This window comes from Hirundo rustica, chromosome Z, assembly GCF_015227805.2.
Source record: "Hirundo rustica isolate bHirRus1 chromosome Z, bHirRus1.pri.v3, whole genome shotgun sequence".
In the NCBI taxonomy this organism is placed as follows: Eukaryota; Metazoa; Chordata; class Aves; order Passeriformes; family Hirundinidae; genus Hirundo; species Hirundo rustica.
Window position 1 is genome coordinate 71607150 of NC_053488.1, and position 24124 is coordinate 71631273.

A 24124-nucleotide genomic window follows, 5' to 3' on the forward strand; every position below is an offset into this window, starting at 1 on the left:
ATTAAATAGTTAAAATGTATTATTTAGATGTGGAATTCACAATGCCTAGAGTTGGTTGCCTACATAGCAGCAAAACTCATGATAAATTTGTTACATAACTATATTATTTGTTACATAACTATATATTCAAGCCTAATCATCTCCTCCTTAAATTACATGAAAAAATTATATGTGTAGTTGGTCAAGAAAATAATTAATTCCTCTCTGTGACAGCACTTTGTATAGAACTCTGTAACAGAGGACCTGTAAAAGAGATTTTGGGCCTTTCATTACGAGACGGGCATTGCGTTGTTTGAACATGTCCTTGGAAGAGCAGTGGAACTGATGCAGGGGCTGTAGCACAATGGATATGAGGAACAGCTGAGGGAGCTGGTTGTGTTTAGCCTGGAGCAAAGGAGGCTCTGGGAGGACCTTACCAATCTCTAAAACTGCTGAAAGGAGGTTGTAAGCTGGTGGGCATTGGTTTTCCAAGTAACAGGTGACAGAACAAGAAGAAATTGCATCAGATTGCACAAGGGTAGTTTAGATTGGATATTAGGAAAAATTACTGAAAGGGTTATGAAGCACTGGCGCTGGCTGCCCAGTGAAGTGCTGGAGTCACCATGCATGGAGGTATTTAAAAGACACATACGTATGGCAATTACAGGCAGTGGCAGTGCTAGGTTGGTTAATGGTTGGACTTAATGAACTTAGGGGTCTTTTGCAGCCTAAATGATTCTGTGATCCTTTTGAGGTAAATTAACAGGCCACAGCACAAGTACACTAGTTGCTATATAGCCATGAATAGACCTGGCTACGTAGATGTCCACATCAGAAGCTGCCTGTGCGCAGAATGCAGCTGTAATATCTGTGCTTATAAGCTGGTTTGCTTTCAGTACAGTTGCATAGCACTGGTGTGTCATACTATGTGTGCAGAGCAGTTCTCAGCAAGGAAGTATTTGCATTTGGGACCAAGTGAAAGGATGGAAGCCAATGCCATTCTAGCAATCTCACAAACTTAGATTTTAACAGTTCTTCTGCTGGAGGTCAGATAATGCTCTTGCTTTATGTTGTAAGCTCATGACAAGTCCAGCTGAAGAGTTTTCCATCCCACTGCCAAACACCACCTGTGATCAGATATCAGTATTTCCAGACTAATAGAGGTCTTCCATGGTGCTCCTTTCCAATTCAGGGGCATGAACGTTTTGAGAAGTCATTTTTTATTACATATATCATTGCACTTTTGCCCAGCTTTTGTAGCAGAGCCAGAACTGGTTCAAGTTCAGCGTCTTTCCTGAGACTGATTTCTGTCATTGTTGATACATAGGTTTAAACCTGTGTTCAGTGATCTCTGTTCTATTTTGGTCTCTTTATCTGGCTGTGCACTACCAGTCCGGTAGTTTAGCTCTCTTTACTCATTCTCACCTTCCTGGGGAGCTGTTCTTGTTCTATTTTAAATAAGAAGATTCTGGTTTGGGCTGATTATGAAGGAAGAGAGAGCTTTGAAATAATTACTTTCAGTTAATCTGTGCTGCCTAACTCTTAAGCATTTTCAGTTTTATTAGAGCATGGAAGTGTTAAAAGATTGCTCAGTGTTAAGAAATCCAACAAAACAAACAACAAAATTAAAAAAAAAAACCCCAGACATCCTATGTTGTTTCTAGGTCCAGAATACCTTTGGATCTTGGTTTGATGATTAAATTTTAGAGATTGCCACTAGTTAGAAAATTGTGTTATATGGTTTTCCTGTATGATTCTGGATTGTTAGGATGTGCTGCCTCTTAGTCATGTTAACTTTTCCTTTTCAGCTTTCTAGTTAGCTGCTCTTGTTACTAAAATTAAGAATTTAGCTTAAATGCTGGCCTTAAAGTGAATCAAGACAACTGTCTCTTTTGAAGAAAGAAAATCTGGAAAATCATTTTGTTGTGTACAGATAAAAGTCTCTTGAGTTAATATTGAATCAGTCCCTTCAGAACTGGAAAAATTCTTGAGCTGCTTGTAGATTAGCTTTTATGTGCGAGTTACTAGGTTCTTATTTCATGAGAACCTGAGGGAGAGAAGGGAGGGTAGGCAGGTTTAGTAGTTTGACGTGCTTCTGAGTGATCAAGGTGCCCATAAAGTTTTAACATGTTAAACTGAGAGATCCCTTTGGCCCAGAAATCGTTATAAATAAATAACATTCTGTTGATAAAAACATTTTAATGAACAGAAATTACGATCATGTACATCCTTTTACACTTTCTTTGTGAATTTATTATTTTTCTGATCAGTAAAAGCTTGTTATCTTACTGTGCTGTACAACAGAGTTAAGACTTTGTAATAAGTTATTAAATACATTTTCTTTCCTTTTGCTGCAGCTCCATCAGGGCACAGTTCCTGTTTCATACACAGTGACAACTGTGGCTCCGCATGGGATACCACTTTGCACAGGCCAGCACATTCCAGCCTGCAGCACGCAGCAGGTTCCAGGGTGCTCAGTGGTTTTCAGTGGCCAGCATCTTCCAGTTTGCAGTGTGCCTCCCCCAGTAAGTGGGTCTCTCAAACTACACCAGTTTAAATCTGTTTTTCTAGTATAATCTGTAGTGTCAAACACAGTACTACATACAGCATCTTGTGAACACTTTTGATGTTGGTATAATGTTGGTCTCTGCCAGCAGTGTGTAACTTTGCTTTTCCCTGAGGTGCATTCTGTGACATGAATAAACCTGTGTGGCACTGAAACAAAACCCTTGATATGACCCATCTATCTCTTTAGGCTGCTCATTGAAGAGTAAGGGTAATTTGCATTTATCATGCCCAAGTACCATTTATGCCCATGAGAGACAATAAGGTCTGTGGCATGCTGCTGGCTAGTCTGGAGTATTTGTGGGAATAAGTTCCCCTTACCTGTCAAATTGGTAAAAATCTGTTACATAAGCTGGTGTGTATCCCTGAGGCAACATGAGAGACAGCCTGTTTCTTCTGTTTGTGATGGTGTTAGTGAAACAAAGCAATCTCAGAGTAAATACCCAGAGATTGGAACAATACTTACATAGTAAATTCAGCAAGGAAAAAAGCAATATGTCCTAAGAAACAACAGAGAAAAAAGCTGAAACTGTTTTGGGGCTTAGGGAAGTCCATCCCAATGGATGCTAATAATCTTACCCTATGCTTTGAATAGGTATATTATCTTTGTAATTCATAAAATGTTTTGTAATTCAACAATGCAGTTGTCCTTTTAATACATATAGGAGTAAAGCTCTGGTTTTTGTTTTGAATGTACAACAGTTAATGAAGTGTGTTGAAGAATAAATCCAATACAAGTGAATATAAACAGTTAAGTTTCTGTAGCATCGGCAGGCAGACTTTATGCTTTCTTCTGTTGAAGCATAAAATTGAGGAATAGTTTTAAGTTAAGAGGGGACTCCGGAGGTTGTCTGGTGGTGTCCTGCTGCAGTACCAACTTCCAAGTATGGAGATTCCACTATGCCTCTAAGCCTCTGCTGCAGTGTTTGACTGTCCTTGTGAGGAAGAATTTCTTCTGTACATCTGCATGGGTTTTCATTGCTGTATCTTGATCGCATTGGTCCTTTTGCTCTTTCACTTTGCTTCTTGAGGAGGACTTGGATTCCTTCTGTCCACTCTCAGGAAGTAGTTAGACACAGGGGTAATGTTTTTGCTTAGTTTTCTCTTTTTAAAGAAGAACAAGTCTGGTTCTGCCACCTCTTTCATGCAGTTTTCTCCAAGTCATTGGTCATTGTGACTTTCATCAATACCTAGTCATCGTGTTGTCATTGTATCTGTTTGGCACAGGGACGCCCAGAACTGCCCAGGACTTGAAATGTCACAGTTTCTGAATGGAGGGGCAGAATCACTTCACTGGTTTCACCAGTTGCTTTCTTAGCCATGCAGCCTGGCATGCCATAGGCCTTTTTGACTGAGTACACTATGGGCATTGTGTACATGGCCACCACAGCACTTTTTTTCCTGCAAATCTGACTGCAACCAATTAGTCTCAGAGTGTACTGATCCATGGAGTTACTCTTTTCCAGTACCAGACTTAACATTTGCCTTTGAACTTTACATAGTTCCTATCAGCCAATTTCTCCAACCTATAAAAATGCATCTCAAGGTAGCCCATGCACTCCAACATGCCACCTTGCTCGCCAGCTTCACCTGTGATCTTCCCAGTTGCTTTTTGTTATTTTCACAATATTTGTCTCTCACTGCATGTGTAGCTATGAAGTAAACAAATGCAATTTATTAAATACCTTCATCAGTTTTAAAAGTTCTCCAAAGGACAAGATGGCATCCAGAGGGACATGGACAAGCTTGAGAAGTGGACCCACGTGAAATCTCATGTGGTTTAACAAGACCAAACACAAAGTGCTGCACCTGGGTAGTATCAACACAGGCTGGGGCTGCACAGATGGCAAGCAACCCTGTGACAAGGACTTGGAGGTGAGAGGTTGGACATGACCCAGCCATGAGCACTCCCATCCCAGAGAGCCAAACGTGTCCTGGGCTGCATCCAGAGCAGCGTGGGCAGCAGGGGAGGGAGGGGAGTCTGCCCCTCTGCTCTGCTCTGCTCCGGTGAGAGAGACCCCACCTGGAGCCCTGCCTGCAGCTCTGGGTGCCAGCACAGGAAGGACATGGAACTGCTGGAGTGAGTCCAGAGGAGGGACACCAAGACTATCAGAGGGATGGAGCATGTCTCCTATGATAAAAGGCTGAGAGAATTTGGTTTGTTCAGCCTGGAAAGGAGAAGACTTTGGTGCATCCTAATTCCAATACTTTAAGGGAGCCTGCGAGAATGGTGGACAGCATGTAATGACAGAACGGGAAATGGCTTTAAACTGAAAAAGAGTAGGTTTAAATTAGATATTAGGAAAAAATTCTTTACTTTGAGGGTGGTGAGGCACTGGAAGAGGTTGCCTAGAAAAGTTAGAGATGCCACATCCCTGAAAGTATTCAAGGCCAGGTTGGATGAAGCTCTTGGCAGCCTGGTCTAGTAAAAGGTGTCCCTGCCCATGGGGTTTGGAACAAAATGATCTTGAAGGTGCTTCCAACTCAAGTCATTCTATGATACGTCCAAACTGAAGAACTTTTTTAAAAGCTTGAATGAATAAACAGGTAGTTTTCATTTCTTTCTGCCTGGAAGTTAGTGTAGCTTCATTTGCTCTAACTTGAAAAAGTAATGTAGGCATAGCACAAATCAAATATTTCCGAACATATATAGGAGCTGTGGTAATCTTTACAATGTAGAATCCTATTTCAATATTTCCCAAAGAGTCTCATGTTTTTAAGAAGACTGTGAGATGTTCTGCCTGCAAATTTATCTCCAGCTATTTCACAGGACTGTTTTCAATTTAGTAAAATACAATAAAATTGTATTATAACCATAGAAGCACTTGTTCATGGTATTTGGTTTTTAGTAGAAAAATGTTGTTATAACTGAGGGAAAAGAATAGTCAGCATTTAAATTAAAAATAGTAGTCAGATCTAATTAATCTACTAGTGTTCTGGTGCATTTGGAGGTTTATGTTTGATCATGATCATAGCAGATCGAGACGATAGTTTCACCTCCACTACTGAAATGTGGTTTTAAATTAATTCCTTTTACCATTTTATGCTATTACAGTCAATATGTAAATTTACGCTGTGTGACATTACTAATAGGCAAAAAAAAGGGAGATCAAAACTGGGTAATCTTTCTTTTCAAGATTTGATAATGAATATCTTAGTTAAATGCTCTCATAATTGTTAAAGTGTAAAAGAAAGGCCTGACATTCTCATAATGGATCAAAGCGCAACAAAAAAGAGAATGCAAGTTCCTTGCTCCTCCCTGTATGAAGATGGAATTGCCACAAAGCATGTTCCTGTTCCTCTGCAGGGCCTTCATAATTTTATTGACCAAACATTAGTGCCTAAACTTGCTTTTGTTTTAGGAATTTAAAGGAGGAGAGAAAAAGAGCTGTTTCCTGTAGTATCTGTCACTAGGGAGCTGTTTTTAGAGCTTAGGACTCACCCAAAAGTGCAACACAGAGCAGACTCTATGAATTATTCATAGTATATGAGGCAGCAGAGATCTTTAGGCACATTCTGACAGCTGAGTCCCTCACCTGCGTCTAAAGCTTAAGGTGGTTGCAAGACCATTGCTTTGGCATGTTGCTTTGATGATAATATGTGGGAAAAATAAAATTAACTACGATAACTGTATCTGCTCATCACTTACAAGCATATCTAATCCTGGAATATTGAAAATCCAGGCTCCTGGTGGCGTCATGAGCACCTAGCATATGTCGCACTGCTTCCTAGAACCTATTCTGTGGTAATCACTGTTCCTCGGATATTTGAATGAGTTGTCATTATTTATGTGTATTTTGGAGGCTTTTTCAACAAGGCTAAAGAATTGGTTACAATTACATCTTTCCATAATAAATACATAAAAACATTGTGTAGGGAATATTTGTGCTACAAAAATGTATTGTTTTCATTTTATTTCAGATGCTTCAGGCGTGCTCAGTCCAGCACTTACCTGTACCATATGCAGCATTTCCGCCCCTCATTTCTAGTGACCCATTCCTCTTGCATCCTCCTCATATCTCTACACACCACCCTCCTCACTTACCTCCTCCAGGACAATTTGTTCCTTTCCAAGCACAGCAGTCACGATCGGTAAGTAACGCTTCTCACCCCACTCTCAGTAGAACTGGTGGGCTGGATGGGCACATAGTACTGATACCTGATTGAGGAAACAAGGATTTTCTTTCAAATTGTAACCACTTGATATGAAGATGAAAAGCTTAGCAGAGAAAAAAAGCACAGAGTGTTGCTTTAATTACATGTTTGTTTTGTATTACTTCTTGATTAATTTTTTGAATGAGCAGTCCTTTTCCTAGGACATTTTTGATACACTTGTGAAAGTTACTGATGTTGTCACTTAAGCAGATTTGGCTTAGTGAAACGTACTATCCGAATATGGGAAAATGTGACCCTGTTTTGGTTTTGGGGGGAAGTCAGGTTTACGGTTTGGGCCCACCTCTCTTTCTATGTGGTTATCTGAGTACTTGTCCATTTGTTTGCCCTGCTGAGTAGAAGATGCAGATATTTTGCTAACACAGAAATAGGATATAGCTTTATTTTTGCAAACACTGCTGGGACTCCTTTATGCCATGTCTCTAGTGTGGATAGGATTGTAATCACTTCATTACAGTGATGGGAGAACAGTTTCTATTATCCTAACAAAGTGGGTTTTTTGTGGTAGACATCTTTATGAGACTTAGCTTTAGAAAATATATGGACTCAGGTTTTAGCTTGAGTTGCTTGCTTAAGTTTTTAACTAGGCTTGTCTGTCAACTTTCACTTCTGCCAAAAAGCTTGCATTATAGTGGTTTAAGAATATCTGATTTTTTCTATATAACAGGAAAACAGACTATTCCTTTGGTTCCACAAGGTGGCTTTCTTAGCTGACTTTCTTGAAACAGTGGAATTCAGTGTCAATAACAGAAGGGTGTATTTATGAAACAGTGAGAATTCCTGGTTGTTTCTTGGGCACTTTTGGACCTGACTGATGTAATAGATTTGACCAGCAACAAAACTAATTTGAAGTCTCATGTTTCTGAAACCTCAGGACAGCTCAGTTAGGACTGCTTGCATGACCCTCCTAGGAAAGCATCTGATTGCTTTCTGGATATTACTATCAGTTTCGTCTACTGGAACTGCCATGATTCCCCTCCACTTTTCAGTTTTTCTGGCACAATTTCAGTTCTTGTCTGTGGTTGATTTTTTTTTTTTTTTCTCTCACATATCATACAGTGAGAGCAGCCTGGCAAGAAGTAAAGCAAATACTTGTCCTGAAAAATGCAAGATAGAGGAAATTACAACCACTCCTATATTTGCTAGATCGCCTAAATTCCTGGTCTGTAAGCATGGCTAGCTGGAAAAGGTGAATTTATATCAAATGTGTAGTGTTGTCTTTCCTTTTTCGGGTAGTGTTACTGACCTGGGAATTGTTCACAGAGTTACTATAAAATTGATCATGGCAGCACAGAATATACAGCTGGGATTCCAGTTCTTTATTGAGGAAAAAATTTCATCTTTATTATTGCAACAAAGGCTATCTCTGGTTTTTTCGTAGCCACTTCAAAGGATAGAAAATGACGTAGAATTGCTTGGAGAACATCTTCCTGTAGGAGGTTTTACATACTCTCCCTCAGCCCATCCACCAACGTTGCCTCCCTCAGGTCCTCTTCAATTCTTAGCCCATGATCCATTACACCAGGAGGTGTCATTTGGGGTAGTAAGTATTGTTTTCTATGCTACATTCTCTTTCATACTGCATTAACATTCTTGATATTTATTCTGTAGTACCTTTGCTGAAAAGTCACATTTTTGCAATCATGTTCCATTACTGGAATTGCTGCATACTGTGGTATTTTCTTTAAGCTTGTGTTAATCAAGTTAAGGGTAATTTAATGACACCGGCAAATTATTTCCAGTAACATTATTTGCGGAGTGCAGCAGCATTTACTTAAAAAACTTTCCATGTTGTCCGGAATTGGTTAGTACAGTTTAAAAAAACCTGTTGTTACTTTTAGTTAATTCCTTGTATGTTGAGTTTCCACAGCTCAGGAAAGTCAGAATGCTTTAAAAACTGTTCTTCTCTTTAAGCAGTTGTAGAGTGCTTCCATAATTTAGACCACACCATATATTATAAAGATAGCCGTGTTATAAAGCTTTATTTAAGTCAGCCTTCAGGGGATCAACAGACTGTTCAATAGCAGCATCACAAAATAAAATTTTAAGTGGTGTAGGATAAAGTCTGTGTTGAATTTTGTTGAATCATGTGCTTCTGTACTGTGTTCTGGGGTGCTGCTTCTAGGATCTTTGTATTGTAATTCAATCTGCAATTACACTAGTCTTGAAATGGGTCAGGGTTTTGTTGTGGTGGTGGTGGTGGTTTCACGTGGGTCACTTTTCTATTGTTTGACGTGTGCATCAAGTTGTCAGTGGTTTTAGGGGCATATTGCTACTTAAATTTTAAATAAGAATTAAATTTTAGGCCCTGCATCTGTGGAATATTCAGATGTCTTTAATTATTCTCCTTGTAATCACAGAAACTAGTCAAATGCTTGCTGCAGTTTTTATAAAGGTTCAAGTTTAAAAAGTGATCAACTTACTCCTAATCTAAGGGTGTCCAGACTTTCTATGAAGTTTTCAGGCACTGTGAGACACTCTGGAGTCCAGGACACTTGAAATTTTCTATAAACTGTGTTTTATTCAGTATGCTTGTTAGATGAATGAGTCTAATCATACGTGTTTTGCTTGGAGTCAGACTTCCTTCGTTTTTAAGTTTGTTTGCTGAAGTAGATAGGGACCATAATACCATTTTCTGCAGATTGCAGCATTTGTCTGCTCTGATGCTTCAGCTCTGTGTTGTTTGTTGCTAAGGAGTAGAATAGAGACATATTACAAGTAACCTTGTGGCCTTTTATAAAATAATACTAAATCTTTAGAAAGCTTTATTTACATTAACATTAGAATGGAATAGCTGCATTTCTGATTCTTTTTCATTCAGTGAACACAGCAGTTTCTAATTATGTTTTTGGATTGCAGAATTCACAAAGCAGTAAAATTAATATTTGATATGTCTTATTTGAGACTTCAACCAAAAGAAATGTGGTTCTTTTGCATTGTGCTTAAATGCGTATGTTAGTTTTCTGTATGACCATGGCTACCTAATTAAAATTTTCTGTTGTAAAATTGGGGTATTTTTGGTTAGTCACTGGGGATGTTGGTGTTGTGCTTTCAAATTTCAAACATGTAAGAAGAAAAAAGTGTTAGTAAAGGCTTAGAGTGTTGTTTCAAAAGATGTCTTAAGGCCCTCAAATATGATTTTAATAGGAATAGATGAATTTCAGTTGTAGAAAATACATCTTAGTAAAAGATGACAAAAACACCCTGATTTATCCATGCAGTGAATGCATTGAAACTTTGGGCTTGAGTGTTTCTCTATGTGTGGTTCAGCTGCAGAAATTGTACTGAATTAACCTTCCACATACACTTGAAAAGCTTGAAACCTTTAGGCTTAAATGTAAATGTATTTCACAGCTTTTAAAAGTTAGAGGTTTTTTAAAAAAGATTTTTTTTAAATTCTCATTTTTAAAGAGTTTTCTAAGGGCTTCTTTATTCAATTGTTTGTGCACAAGCCTGCACAATAGTGGCTGAGCCTTTTATATTTACAAGAGGGTCAGCAATTCATGTCCTGTTTCCCAGACTACTCTGACTGTAGACTAAACACATAAGAATTTGTAAGGATTTCTGTTGTATATTACCACTTTTTCACATGAATTGGTATGATGGTATATTATAGATGGGAGTTGTAATTTCAAATTGAGGCTGAGATTCCTTTGGATTTTAGCAGAGGCTGGATTTTTAAATAATGCTTTATTGAAAGTGGATTTCATTATTGAGGGTAGAGATTAAGAATGGAAAATGTTGAATCATGGGCTCACAGACTAGATAAGGGAGGTAACCTGGTCAGGCAGGGCCACCTAAAACTGGATGTCCAGAACTGTGTCAAGCCAGCTTTTGAGTATTTCCAGGAAGAGAGACTCCACTATCTCCCTAGGCAACCTGTGCCAGTGCTCAGTTACCGTCTAATTAAAGAAGTGTTTTCTGATGTTCAGACAGAGCCTCCCGTGTTTTAGTCTGTTCCCAATGTCTCTGGTCCTGTCATTGGGCACCACTAAAAAGAACCTGGCTCCATCTTCTTTGCACTCTCCCTTCAGGTATTTATATACATTGATAGGATCCCCCCGAGCCTTCTCTTCTCCAGGCTGAACAGGCTCAGCTGGCTCAGCCTTTTTGCCCATGTGAGATGCTCCAGTCTCATCTTGGTGACCATTTGTTGGACTCTCTCCATGTCTGTCTTGTACTGGGGAGCCCAGAACTGGATGCAAGTTCCAGTTCCACAAGTTTCAGTTGAAGCTTATTTTCTTCTTTCTTGCAGCCTTACCCACCTTTTATGCCTCGAAGACTGACAGGGCGCAGCAGATACCGATCACAGCAGCCAATACCACCACACCCTTACCATCCCAGCCTATTACCTTATGTGCTGTAAGTGAAAAGTACATTTGCTTCCATGTAGGCTATTAAGAAGTCGGCAAGCATCTTGGCACTTTTTGTGGTTGGACTCTACCAGAGACCAGGCATATTTCACCTGACTCAGAGCAAAACTTCCATTCTGTAAACTTTTCAGCCAGTTTTGAATAACCTGCACCACTGAGCAAGAAAAAATACAAGTGAACAGTTTTTGTTCTGTGTAGTTTTGTAGGTATTTGAGGCACAGTAGCTTACTGTTTCTGAAATATTTGTAAAATCTTCAACAGATTTAAAACATAGTTCTGTGATACTCTTACAGAGGCATAAGTTACACTGTAGGATCCAGTTGTAGGAGTCTTCACTTACAGAATAAATTAAGTTGGTTTTGTTCTTAATTGTAAAACACAAGAGTGGGAACTTCTGTGATGTGTTACTCTTTATTGGCTGAAGTGCTACTCAGTCACAGCTGTCACGTTTCTGTTCTGCCTCTGATTAGCTGTTTCTATGTGGGGCAATTAACGTTTAGGAATTATCAGTAGAGTATTAGGGTAGACTCTTTGGAAAAGAGTGTGGGTCTGTGACATGAGATGTATTAGTCTTCTGTGTTCTGTATAGGAAGAATTAAATGTTTAGAAAAACAAAGTAAGTTTCTGGTGGCAAAGGTGACATTGACAGGGAAATAATCAAGCACTGAAACCAGATCTCTAGATTTTCTCTGCACAATGCCAGATGTGGCATGAAAATGGCACCAAAAATCTGATTGAGCAAAGTTGTTCAACTTTTCATCTTGCAGTCTGAGAGTAATGTCATAGCTTCTTGCCTGTTCACTGAGGACGTGATGTGGCACAGTAATTTCTGATTCTACTATATTAGTGCTTTGAATTTGAGATTTCCATGTCTGTGGATGAAGTTTTGACCCATTTTACTATCTTGGGGGGTAAAAAGATACAGCCAGAAAAACATCTCTCTGATCTCTCAGTGTGAAGGGATTCTGCTTTAACCAACATCGCAGTACATGAGAAAGTGAATTTTTGCTTGCCTTCAGGATGAAAGTTTGTGTGGTAGCAAATCCTGTTTATCTTCACTGTGTGTTTTAGGCTTGTAGAAGTTGCAGGATTTTTATATTGACAATCTAAATGAATTTAGCATTCTTCTTTGATGATCTTTTATCCACTTAAAGAAACAAAACATACTTAAAGCCAAAATGTTAAAATTTTTTGTCAGTTTTAGGTCTCCATAGTCTGTGATAATTAGATTAGTTTTCATAATAAAGATGAGCTTGGTTAAAAGTACTGAGTGAAACATGCATGCAGTTAAAAAGTCAGCACTCCCAATATCAGAAAGTAGCAGAAAAAGCTTTTTCCTGTGACTCTTTGACTTCAAATGTCTGTTCTTAACTTCAAACATAACATTTTTGGAAGTTTTGAGAACCTGTTGATTTGAGAAGCATCAGAAAGGTTACTTTACCTCTGCCAGATGCTTCTGTGCTTTTCTTCAGCAAGATGCTGAACCTTATCCTTGTTTGCTCTTGTGGTAGATCAATGCTCCCAGTGCCACCGGCAGTTGGACCAGCTTTCAGCTTTGAGTTGGATGTGGAAGATGGAGAGGTAGAAAACTATGAGGTTGGTGTGTGAACTACAACTACCTTTAAAGCACAGATGTTAGCTAAAGCAGTAAATAAATTTTTACTATATTTTGCTTTTAATCCTGGTTTTGCCTTTCAAATAAATGTAGTGACTGTGAAGACAGAATCCATAAATGGTCCTTTCAGATTTTTTTTGTAATACTGGATATTAGAAGTATTTAGATTTGTTTCTTGTCTATTGCTCTTTCCCAGAATGCACCTTTCCAGGCTAGTAGTCATTAAATTGTTCAACTTCTGTGTTCTCCATGCTACTCTTCTGCTTTCAAAATTTAATTGATTTTAGATACCAAACAGAAACGAAGCACTTTCAAAAGAAAAGGGTAAGTTACTGGTTTTATGAGTGTAACTTTCAGAATAGTTTTAATATCATAGGATTAATTAATCTAAATGTAATGTTTATAAAATTGCCTTATTGCCTTTTCTTCTTGTCCTCTGGAGGGGATGGTAATTGACATTTAGAGATGCAGAACTCTCTTAAATATCCTAGATAATTATGGGGCTCTTTCAACTGTTGTTTCTTTGCTGGTTCTGAAGCTAATGGATTACATTTGATTTCTCTTGAGTTAGTCATCATTAATCCTGACTTTTGCATCTCTTTTCTGGTGCTCCCGTTGAGATCTCTGGGTAGTTACGCATCTTCAGTTTAACAGTGAGCACTTCCGGAATAACTTCTGTGGTAGTTCAGAAGCAATGATTTCTGAGAATTTGGGCCCTAGGTTCATGAGTGTAAGAAATCAATACTATTAGCAGCTTTCATAGGATCTTTTCTATGCATTGATTCTGTATCACACTGATGTCGTTTCCTAGCCCCCTCATGAAGGAATGTGAGTTGAATACATGATAGATTTCAAATTTATATACATGAAAGGATTTTAGTTCCAACTATTGGCTTACAGAAAATTAACATAAAAATTAGCAGCCAAAAAAGTGCCTAAAGTTTGATGATACATATTTGTTTTCCAAATTGAGGATAAAATCTTGGTATTTTAATTCAACCAGACCAAGACATGGAGTGGGAATCATAAACTGTCCCATTAAATTTATGATTTTTCTCACAAGACCAAATTTACATGTTCTTACGGAGAAAACTAGTTGACAATTTTTTTCTGGTTACCAGAACTGTTAATTTTGTAGCAGGGTGCGGTGCTCCCTCAGAAGCTACTTACTGAGCTGTGCATGCAAAGGACTAACTGGAAATTGGGTCCTTGGGAAGTGGGTTTTGAAATCCCAGAGATAATACCTTACATAATTACAAAGATGGTTAAGTTATGAAAGACTTTGCAGGGAGCTTGTATTGTATGGGAGAACTAAAGCTCTAATTTCTTGACAGAAGAGTGTTTTGTGCTGTCAGGTGGGGTAGTGAGATGTGATGGTAGTCCCCAACACTAATGGAACCAGAGCCTGTTTATCAGTGAAATTTTAAATGTCTAGTTTCCATGTTTTGCAGGCACTGCTGAATTTGGCAGAACGTCTGGGAGAAGCCAAACCACGGGGATTAACAAAAGCAGATATTGAGCAGCTTCCATCCTACAGGTTCAATCCAAACAATCACCAGTCAGAGCAGACATTGTGAGTATGCTGGTCTCTTTCAAAGATACATAATTTAGGTGGCTTGATTTTTCATTTCTTTAACTAGCAGTCACAGCTAGGTCAGAAGGGCAAAAATACTTGCTTTGTGATGTGAAAGCACAGTAAATAAAAAAACCAACATAATACCCATAAAATGCCACAGAGTCAGTTCTCAGTTTCCATTGTCAGATGTAGATCTCTGTAGCTACTGAAGGAGTAAAATAGCTACTGTGTTGCAGTCATACCTGTAAGGTTTTGTATGGAATTGCGTATTTGTTGTTTTTACATAGCAGATACATTTGAACTTCATTGTCTTTTTTAGATGTGTGGTGTGCATGTGTGATTTTGAGTCAAGGCAGCTACTTAGAGTCTTACCCTGTAACCACGAATTCCATGCCAAGTGTGTTGATAAATGGCTGAAGGTAAGAAAGACTAATCCTATCTTAGATGAAATAGATTATGTAGTTTTGTAGGAGAGGGTGGGGATATTTTGCTGTTCCACTTAATTTCACCTTGTTTCATGTTTCTAATTCTTAAAAATGCCAGTAGAATGGAAGCACTGCCTGGCTATTATATTAGTCTAATAATTGATGAAGATTGTTTCTTCATAATATTTGGCACAAGGGAAAATGAATATGAATACAATTGTTTTCATTGACAGCTCTTAACTGTGTCTTCCATTTGCTTAAAACAATAACCGTGCATTTGAATAATACACTACATTAAAGAAGACTTAAAGTAAATAATACAGGAGATATAGTACAGAGTTTGATGATGATGTTGGCTTCAACTGTTTTACATAGCTTGTCTAGCAGGAATGAGTACCAACGCATTTCCTTCCCCACTTTGCTGTTAGTGTTGGTTTCTGGGGCAAATAAAGTGGGTTACATGTGTACATTTATGTATATGCATATACACAGAAATGTAATACATACAAATAGAAATTACAGTTTTACAAATTTACCCATCCAAGTGAATATGAGCAAAAAAGAAAGGCTCAAGAATCAGAACCACTCAGTAAGAGTAAGAGCTCTGATTAAATAGCAGCTGTGCAAAAGGTGTGAAGAACAAGAAATACAAGTAGATTATGACAGACATTTCTACAGGCTGCACTGAGCCACATCTACTGCCAGCAAGGTACTGATTCCCATCTTGCCTCAGTTTTTTTACTATTTTATTCTGTTCAGCTTTAATCCATTTAGTCTGTTTTGTGAAGCATTGGAAACTGCAGTGATCATATGTTAATATGGCCCCTAGAAAATTACAGATGGTGTTATTTGTTTTGGAAAAAGAAATAAAGCTCCCCTGCCTTTATGGCATCATAAATATGGCATCATAAATTAGGCATGAGCTAAAATATGCAGTGCAGAGAATGAAAAAATCAAATTAATATTGGCAGTATTTTTTTTGCTAAGAAGGCACAAAGAATAATGAGAAGGTTTTGAAAAAATGGGATGTAAAATTGCCCTTTGGCTGCAGTACCCATGGTAGTCTAAAAATCTAGGGCCAGTGTAATTTTGTAATGCTCATAATTTTTGATAGAAATGGTCCAAAAGTATCTCAATTCACATACATGCTCAAGAATCAGCAAGAGGAATCTAAACACATGGTTGTTTTATTGTCATACTAAAAAGCCACATGCACACACTCCACATAATACTATCACATTTTCTCTGCTAGATGTGTGCAGTTTTATTCACTTACTACAAATTAAGAGTAGAGTCTGTATGTGTGGAAGTGGTGTTATTTAGTGTCTCCCTCCTCTTCTTGAGCAGCATCCATTCTACATGTGTCAGTCTTTCATTGCATGAAACTCTTAAGTCAGTTGTGGTGTGAACAGTGAGTATCCAGGGATAGTATCCTCTCCACTTCATGAAAAAAAAACCAAAATCATTTGACACAGTCTGTGGGATAGTAGATGCTATAGGTTTATTATGTGGACTTCTTTAAAGACAGCTCTTTCCAGGTTATTAATGCAAAAAAAAAACCAAAAAGCACTCTGATTCATAGAATCCCTGATCATCAGATTTCTGGAAGTTAGAGGAATATGCCAGGAAAGTATCATCATGCCCATGTTTTTCTTAACGCTCTTTTCTTACCTGACATCGCACTCAGGAGTCAGACAAGCATGTTGAGTTAATCTTTTCTGGAACTCAGTGTGTTACTTTTAAAGTTAAGAGTTAGTCCTTTCAATTGCTAATGAACTGGCAATAGAATTTGGAACTGCAAAGTGAAAAAAAGTAGATTTATTTAGTCTGTTTTCATAACTGTAGTGTGCTATTCTAGTGGCAAAATAGTTTTGCTGATGTTCCTATCCTATCTTAGAAACTGCATTTTCTAAAAGATCTTCACATATAGTATTTTCTAAAGGTTGTCTTCAGAATGAGGTGCAAAATATGCTATCAGAATGTAGAGGGGTGCAGTTAAATGTAGTAAAACTTACATTGACATTGTTATTGCAGAGGTGAGTGCAAAATACGATAGACAAGGTTAAACCATCCTGGTATAGGGTCACTAAGACAGTATCTTTATACTATGTGGGTTCAGTGGTATGAAGATGCTGTATAAAAATAAAGACTGTTTTGCTTTGGAAGCTGTAATGAATTACTGTAGCACCAGTCTGTTTTAGTTACAGCCTCTGTCTACATTTGGTTACCGTTAAGAAGCTAACATCTGGAAGTGATGATAACTGGAAAATATTTTGTGCTTCAGTTTTGCTTCTGTCCATTCCTTTATTAATTTGAGAGCTTTTGTTAATGTATCTTGATTATATAATTATGTCCACATCCACCTGATTCACATCATCCAGCCAACATCATGTTCATAAATTCTACAAGGGAAAGTTGAAATTGTAGCTTTCAGTACTTGTAATGTTATTCCACAAGGTAGACAAAGAAAAATAATTATTGGTTAGTTGCCTTTTTTTTACGGGTTTAATCTCATTTATTTGAAGAGCGTATTTGTTATCTAGGACTGTTTCTAGAACTATGGAGTCAAATTGGTTCTTTTTTAAGTTCCATCATGTCACTTTTGTGAAAGATATAAGTAAAGGGTTAGTGATTCAGTCTGAGTAATTTAAAAATAAACTCTTCTTGAGTTGCCTATCAGTGATGATGGAGAAGTAAAAAAACTATATAAACAAATTTTGTGGCTTGTAAGCATGGAATATTTGAATATCTTTTTAGGTAGTGAGCAAGTAAGAGGAAATGTTCTGTAACAGTGCATTAGGTTGCCTGCTTCAGCTAAAGTACTTCCCTATTTAAGCAAACTTAAAGACTTAAAAAGAGAAAATGTTATACGGTGGAGGCAACAACAGAATTAAAGAGAGAGAGGTTAACCTTTTACTTTTGGTAGTATTTCCAGTTCTCATGTTTCACAATATTAGGCTTCTCTTTGTCCTATATCCTCTACTCAAATATGAACACATGAGAAATGTGTTCTTCTATAAAATAAATATCATCATTCCAAAGGAGAGCTTGAAACCATGACCTATCCTCACCTTGAGAGTTTAGAAAAACCTTAAAAGGAAAATCTGCCTTTATATTTAATGTCTACATTAAATGAATGGAAATGCTAGGTAGGATATGCTGTATTATATATAAGAAAAGACAAACTGTAAATATACTTCAGCTTATTTCTGATGGACTAACACCAAAATAGTGCAGTGCTCTTTAGAGGATTCTAGTAGCCCTGTAATTTTATTATTCTAATTGCAGTTCACTTTAACCATAAGTTTCTACAAAATATTTTTAAAAAATCAATTCATTGTGGAGCAATGACTCTGTAGTTAGAGCACAAAATGAAGTGTGCCTGGAAGAGTGGCAAGTTAGAAGGTAAATATTACAATATTACTGTTATTGTTCCCTTTACTCCTCTTTTGGCGTCAAAGAGTCATATTAAATGCCAGGAGGGGGAAATTAATTTCATGAAAGACGCAAGAATGCAACTGAATTTAAGGCAGATGTTCATACAGGATCTTGAAAAGTTATTTCAAAAGCAGTGGTATGTCACTAGAGGACACGAAGAGAAGATGATACGCACTCCAAGAAAAAGGCTGAAGAAGAAGTTTATTATTTACAAAGACCTCGCTTTTACAGGTTTTAAAGAGTGACCAGGATTGGAGAACAAGATTACTACCTCTCCATCCCACTGGCCAAGCTAGAAGTCCATCAGTTAACTCCCATCAGAAAGGAATGTAGAAAACATGATGTTTACAGTACAGGCTGTAAGAAATTCAGTTACAGAGCTGTAGACTTCTCACAAAAGCTCACGTAATATAGCAACAGTGGTATGGTGTCCATGAGTGTTCATTTTATCCTGGCACAGTAGCTCTATTTCTGCAATTCCTGTCAGGAAATTACTCCTATTGAATGCTGTTCTGTGGTGCAAGTGGTTGTTATCTCAGTACCAGTCTAAGCAAATAGCTCTTGATTGTTAATCCACTGAATGTTTAAGAATATGCCTTTTTATTTTAAACATTGTATTAGCCAGGTGATATTTAGAATTAGGCACATTAAATGAAATTACTCAGTAAGGACATTTTGAAGTTTATTTTGAAACTGCTAGTGAAAGAGAAATAAAAATTTAATTGATTCTCTATTTCATGATTTACAAAAATTACAAAGCAGTAAAAATTATGGACAGTGCTAACAGTTAACAGCAGGAAAATTGACAGGAAAAATATGCTGTCACTTTAACTTCCATTACTGAATATGTTTTTCAGTAATAAATAATGTATTACTTTCAGTGGATTAGTTATTGTTTGGATTTAAAATATTTGATAAATAGTTCTGAATTCTGGCCTACAGAGTTATATTTTTTTGATGCCCTTCACTTGTATTTTCATTGAAAAATCTGTTGCCTTAAAGACTTGGAGCACAATGTCCTGCAGTTTTGGTAACTATGAAATAGAGAATTTGAGACAGGGGAGAGCTCTCTTCACTCTTCCCTTTGCAAGGGAAGTATTGACTCATAGATATTAAATATTTTTTCTGGGTTTTTTTTCATCATTTGCTAAAATAATATCAGCCATTATTTGAAAAGGGGAAAGAGAAGGCAAAAATACTTTCCCAGTAGCTTAAGGAATATTACTTCTTATCTGTCTTACTTTTTAAGGAAGCTAGAAAAGTAAATGAGTCACAGGACGTATCTTCAGTGTGCACTTTACTAAAGAGCTAAATCTATGCCTGCTGGTGTGTGTTACTTGAATACCTTCTTGGTCAGGTTTTCTTTATTTATTTTTTTAATTCCCCTTCCTCTTTACTAAAAGTCTCCCTTTTCCCCAGTTTACTTTCAGCTTTGACCAAGTCTGTATGATATTTTTCTGTGACAGTAACTGAATAAACAAAGTATGATGTTACTCCTGATCAGTACAGTTTGTGACAATATGACATCCTCACACAAAATGTTTATTTGCAAGCCAAGGTGTCTCAGGTTTTTTTTGTGGGTTTCTCTACAGCATACAGTACAGGTTGTTAGTTGCATCCATCTGACTGCAATATACTATAATTGTGAATTTGATTAATGAAACCACCATCACATAGCTAGAGCTAGCTTATTTGTTGTTGTTTATCTTACTTTGTCTTTAAAGATAAAGGGAAAAATTGGTTTTTTGTAAATGTAATTTTGAATTGGCATACTCAACACACCATTCAAGCATAACAAAACTAATTAAGAAAAGGCTTAAGCACGTTCTGTCTTCTCTTGAATTGCTCTTCAGTGGTCACAGGTGTCAGTGTCACATACACCTTACTTTAACAGTGTATTTGTCAGTCTGGTTAACCCTTTTTTGTTTTTCTGGTTTTACAGGCAAATCGTACCTGCCCGATTTGTAGAGCTGATGCTTCAGAAGTGCATCGTGATTCAGAATGACCAATCTAAGAGCACAAATCTGGTTTGGGTGTTTCTGGTCACATGTATATATGAACTCTCTATTGAACTCACCTACCCATGTGGCTTCCAGCCTACCCTTTACACAAAAGGGTCAGCGGACCTTACTTTGCACTGTGTGACTTAATCAATTATGAAGCTTATAACTAGTCTTCACAGTTACGGGATTGTAATACTAACAAGTGTGATTGGAATTCCAAAGATTTTTTTTGTTTAAGCTTAATTTTGTGTGTGCACTAACATTCCCTGGGTTTTGTGTGATCATTCCAAGTATTGCTGCAAGATTACTGTGGATGTGATCTTTTAGCATGTGCTTTTATATAAAAGAAAAAGAAAAAAAAAGTGATAGCTCCAAACAATATAGCAATCTACCTTATATAGAGCCTTCAGATACTGTGAGTGGGGATGAATGGTGTGAGTGTGTGTTTGACTGTGAGAGGGTGAGTGAAGTGTGCTGGTGACTGGATGCGCGTGCGTGTTTGAGAACCTGTATACCAGCATGTACTGAGAATGTGTGTGTGTAGTAATAATTATGCTGCAGTGTATAATCTTGTGTGTTATTTAAACAGTACTAGTACTGTACACTGGTTCCTTTCCTTGTGTTTGCAGTTGCACACTGAATGCGATGGGTGCAGCAATTACAGGCATTTAGTATTTTGTCCCCAGCGTACTTAGAGGTGTAAAGACCTTTCTACCTACTACTATTCAAACAGCTGTTATGCTTCCCCTTCACTGGAGGCTTTAAGTGTGTACCACTAAAAAATGCATTGATTGTTCATACATGAGTAACCTTGTGGTTTTTATCATATGTTACAAAGTCTGGATTTTTTTATGGCTGATCTACAAGTTATTTTATCAATGTAGAGTCGCAATATCACATTTAGCAATATTAATGTTTTCAATTGCTAATACGAATATAAATTTTTTTTTGTTTTTCTTTTAAATTTTTTCTAGCTGGGTTTACCAGTTATGTGTTTCTTCCATGAAAGCAGGAGAAAGTATACTGAGGATGTCTGGTCTTATGGAACTGCTCTTAACTTTTGCCCATTGTCATTGCTAAGGACATAATCTTTTAGCTTACAAACTTTGGCTTCTTTACAAACATTGTCATCCACAAGGAAGTTGATATGTAGATAAAATAACTTGTAAAAGGTTACAGTTTTATTCCTGCAACTTCATTAATAAAATACATTTTTTAGTGTTGCCTCAGAAAAGTAGAATTTCATATTTCTTTCACCCTATGACAAGAGGAGGTAGGTTTTGGTCATTACCTGCCGAATTCAGTTGCCCTGATGCTGCTTCTTTCCCTTCCTTATTTCATGATAATAAGTGTAATAGGAAGAAGGAATTCCCTAGGTTTTTGCAATCAAGTTTCCAGAGTGCTCCACTAGAGGAGCAATTTGGAATACTTTCCAAAACAGTGCTGTGAGATACAAGGGGATAATGTCTATTCAAGTGCTCTGAATAATACTTTATTTGGGTCATTGAGAAAAATGAGCTTTTTTTGTAACATTCATGCTGTTAACATCTCTGCTGTTTTCTAGCAAAATCTTTAGGCCTGCATATACTACAGTTATTAAAAGGATGCACTTTTTGCAGTTAAACTCTTCTCATAAATTCATTGTCATTGCTTTGGTTGCAGCAGCTCAAGTGGCACAGTTACCAGTATTGCTACAATTTGTTGCCAGTCTCAGCTTTAAGTTTATTCTCTATCATTTCTGGTGCTTTTGTATGCTGCTATGGTTTAGTATCAGTTAAACAGTGTTAGGTGTTCTCCATGCTGGCTTTCCTCTTTGAAGATTTTACAGACCAGTCACAGCTCTTGATGCAGCTAAATAAAAGCACAATTTTGCCCTGCTTCAGATGTTTTTCCCCCTGTTTAGTTATGCAGGTAGTTCTCAAAAACAGTGAAGCCTTCCATACCTGTTCTTACTTAGGAACACTAAATAAACAGAAATGCTGTTACTTCCACTTCAAAATATTAGAATTTCTTTTTCCTCTCTTCCAGTGGAGTTAAAGAATAGGCTTTTCACAATAGTACCTAGCAGGTTAAATTACATATAATAAAAATTATTTTTTTAACAAATAAAATCATGTTTAAAAAGCATATACCATGTATGTCTTACAAAACTTAACCTCTTTTATATAACTGCAAAAGAAAAAAAAAAATCCATGTACAGATTTAAACATGACTAACATTTCTGTGTTTAGTATTCAGTTCAGTAGAGGGTACTTTATCTAAACTTGATACAAGCGAACAAGACACATATTTCTGAAGCTGAAGGAAAGTAGTTCTCTTTCTGGACCTGGAGAAATGTCCCTTTTCCCCCGCTAAAATTCAGTGAGACATTGGGAGATCTGGGAGATGAAGGGTTTAAGTTAGTAAAGTCCTGCAATTAATTGTTGCACTCTTACGGCTCATCTCTTCTGGAATGGTTCTTTGGTTTGCATGGATGAATGTGGACTTGCTTCCCATGGTTAGTGTGTACAAAGAGCACACATGCTTATGATTTGAATCAGCTCAGACAGCCTACAACCACATCTTCTGTGGTGGCTGTCATGGGCAGGGGATTTACATTCAGCTCTTAACTGCCATGTATTATGCACAGCTACCGTGGTGCCTGACAGCACCTGAATTCAGCAACACTTCTTATACATTCATCACCTTTCTGCCATCCAATAACTCTTTTTTTCCTCAAAAAAGACAAAAAATATCCAACCTCCATTATATTTGCTTTATCATATTGGCACTGCTGTGGGGGTTTTTTTGCATAAACTGTCCATTTAAATTGACATTTTGGTGGATATCAAGGCCTACAGATAATTCAGGTGTCTCATTTTTTGGCTTTCTTTAGGAAAACAAGCAAGGCTGTGTGTTGTACATCATTTTGTACAGGCTCTTGAATGTGACTTCATGGCTGTTAATACAGTGCGTAATACTTGGGATGAGACTTACCAACTTTTAATTGTAGAGAACAGTTTCAACTGAGTTATCTTTGGGCCTTTGTAAAAGCTGTGGTTTTTTCTTTTGGTACATTGTTACCTCATTTTGCTATTTGTGTTTCAGACTTGCTAATTATTATGAAAGCTTATGGGTTTTGTTGGAATCATATTTTGTCAAGTGTTTTCTTTAAATCATATGCTATTGTATCATTTAACATGTAGTTTTAAATGTATTATAAATATCTGTAACCAAATCATTTGAAGGCTTGATAAATTTTTAACAGAATTTGTACATTTTTTATGAAAGTTACTAGTAATGCTTTACTAGGTAGTGCAATGAATTTTTATTTTTAATCCCTGTGCCCAATTTTGGAGTTGAGAGAGTTGTTCGGTAATAAATGTATGATGTACACTTACATATAATTTTGTCCTGTTCTTTCTCTGGGGAGTGTATTGTTTTCTTTTATTAGTGGGCATATTTTGGTGCATAATCATGCAAATTGAAATATTACTGGCAACAGCTGCTTGTGTTGTGGGGGGACGTTTTGCCACCTTAACTGTAGCACACAACTTTTTCTTTATTCTTATGTTGAGAGAGTCTAAGAAACTGTATGAAATGCTGGACCATATTTTTGACTGTGTGAGAATTCAGCATACTCAAAGCCTTGCCTAAAAGGTCAGTGCTCTAAAGATCTTACGCACTTAGCCAGCAGAAAATTTGAAGGGATGAAGGTGCTTCTTAGGCATACTGTTTACACTGTGTGTCAGCTGAAGACATGTTACACTTTTGCAGTGCCCTAACAGTAGTAAGTGATGCATCCTGAATTATAATGGTTTCATTAGCCAGGGTCGCACAAGAAACTGGTAGCGAAACAAAACAAAAAAGAATGAAAAAAAAAAATATTTGTATGATTTTGGTTTTAAGATAATGTAACTGAGTTGACAGATGTAGTTACTTAAGAAATTTTCATTTACATAGAACATTTAATAGCTGCATCAATAGCAGATGGTATT

General features: G+C 37.2%; 1 protein-coding gene across 3 annotated transcripts in view; it reads left to right on the plus strand.

Moving 5' to 3' along the window:
* Positions 1-23484, plus strand: part of RNF38 (ring finger protein 38) — a 52420-nt gene extending 28936 nt beyond the window's left edge. For all 3 annotated transcript variants that reach the window (XM_040090421.2, XM_040090422.2, XM_040090424.2), the window contains exons 4-11: positions 2337-2504; positions 6466-6636; positions 8099-8260; positions 10973-11079; positions 12602-12686; positions 14157-14278; positions 14601-14700; positions 20087-23484. In XM_040090421.2, coding sequence (XP_039946355.1) covers positions 2337-2504; positions 6466-6636; positions 8099-8260; positions 10973-11079; positions 12602-12686; positions 14157-14278; positions 14601-14700; positions 20087-20149 — 978 coding nt within the window. In that variant the 3' untranslated portion in view covers positions 20150-23484. The remainder of the gene's footprint in view (positions 1-2336; positions 2505-6465; positions 6637-8098; positions 8261-10972; positions 11080-12601; positions 12687-14156; positions 14279-14600; positions 14701-20086) is intronic.
* Positions 23485-24124: the final 640 nt, after the last annotated feature.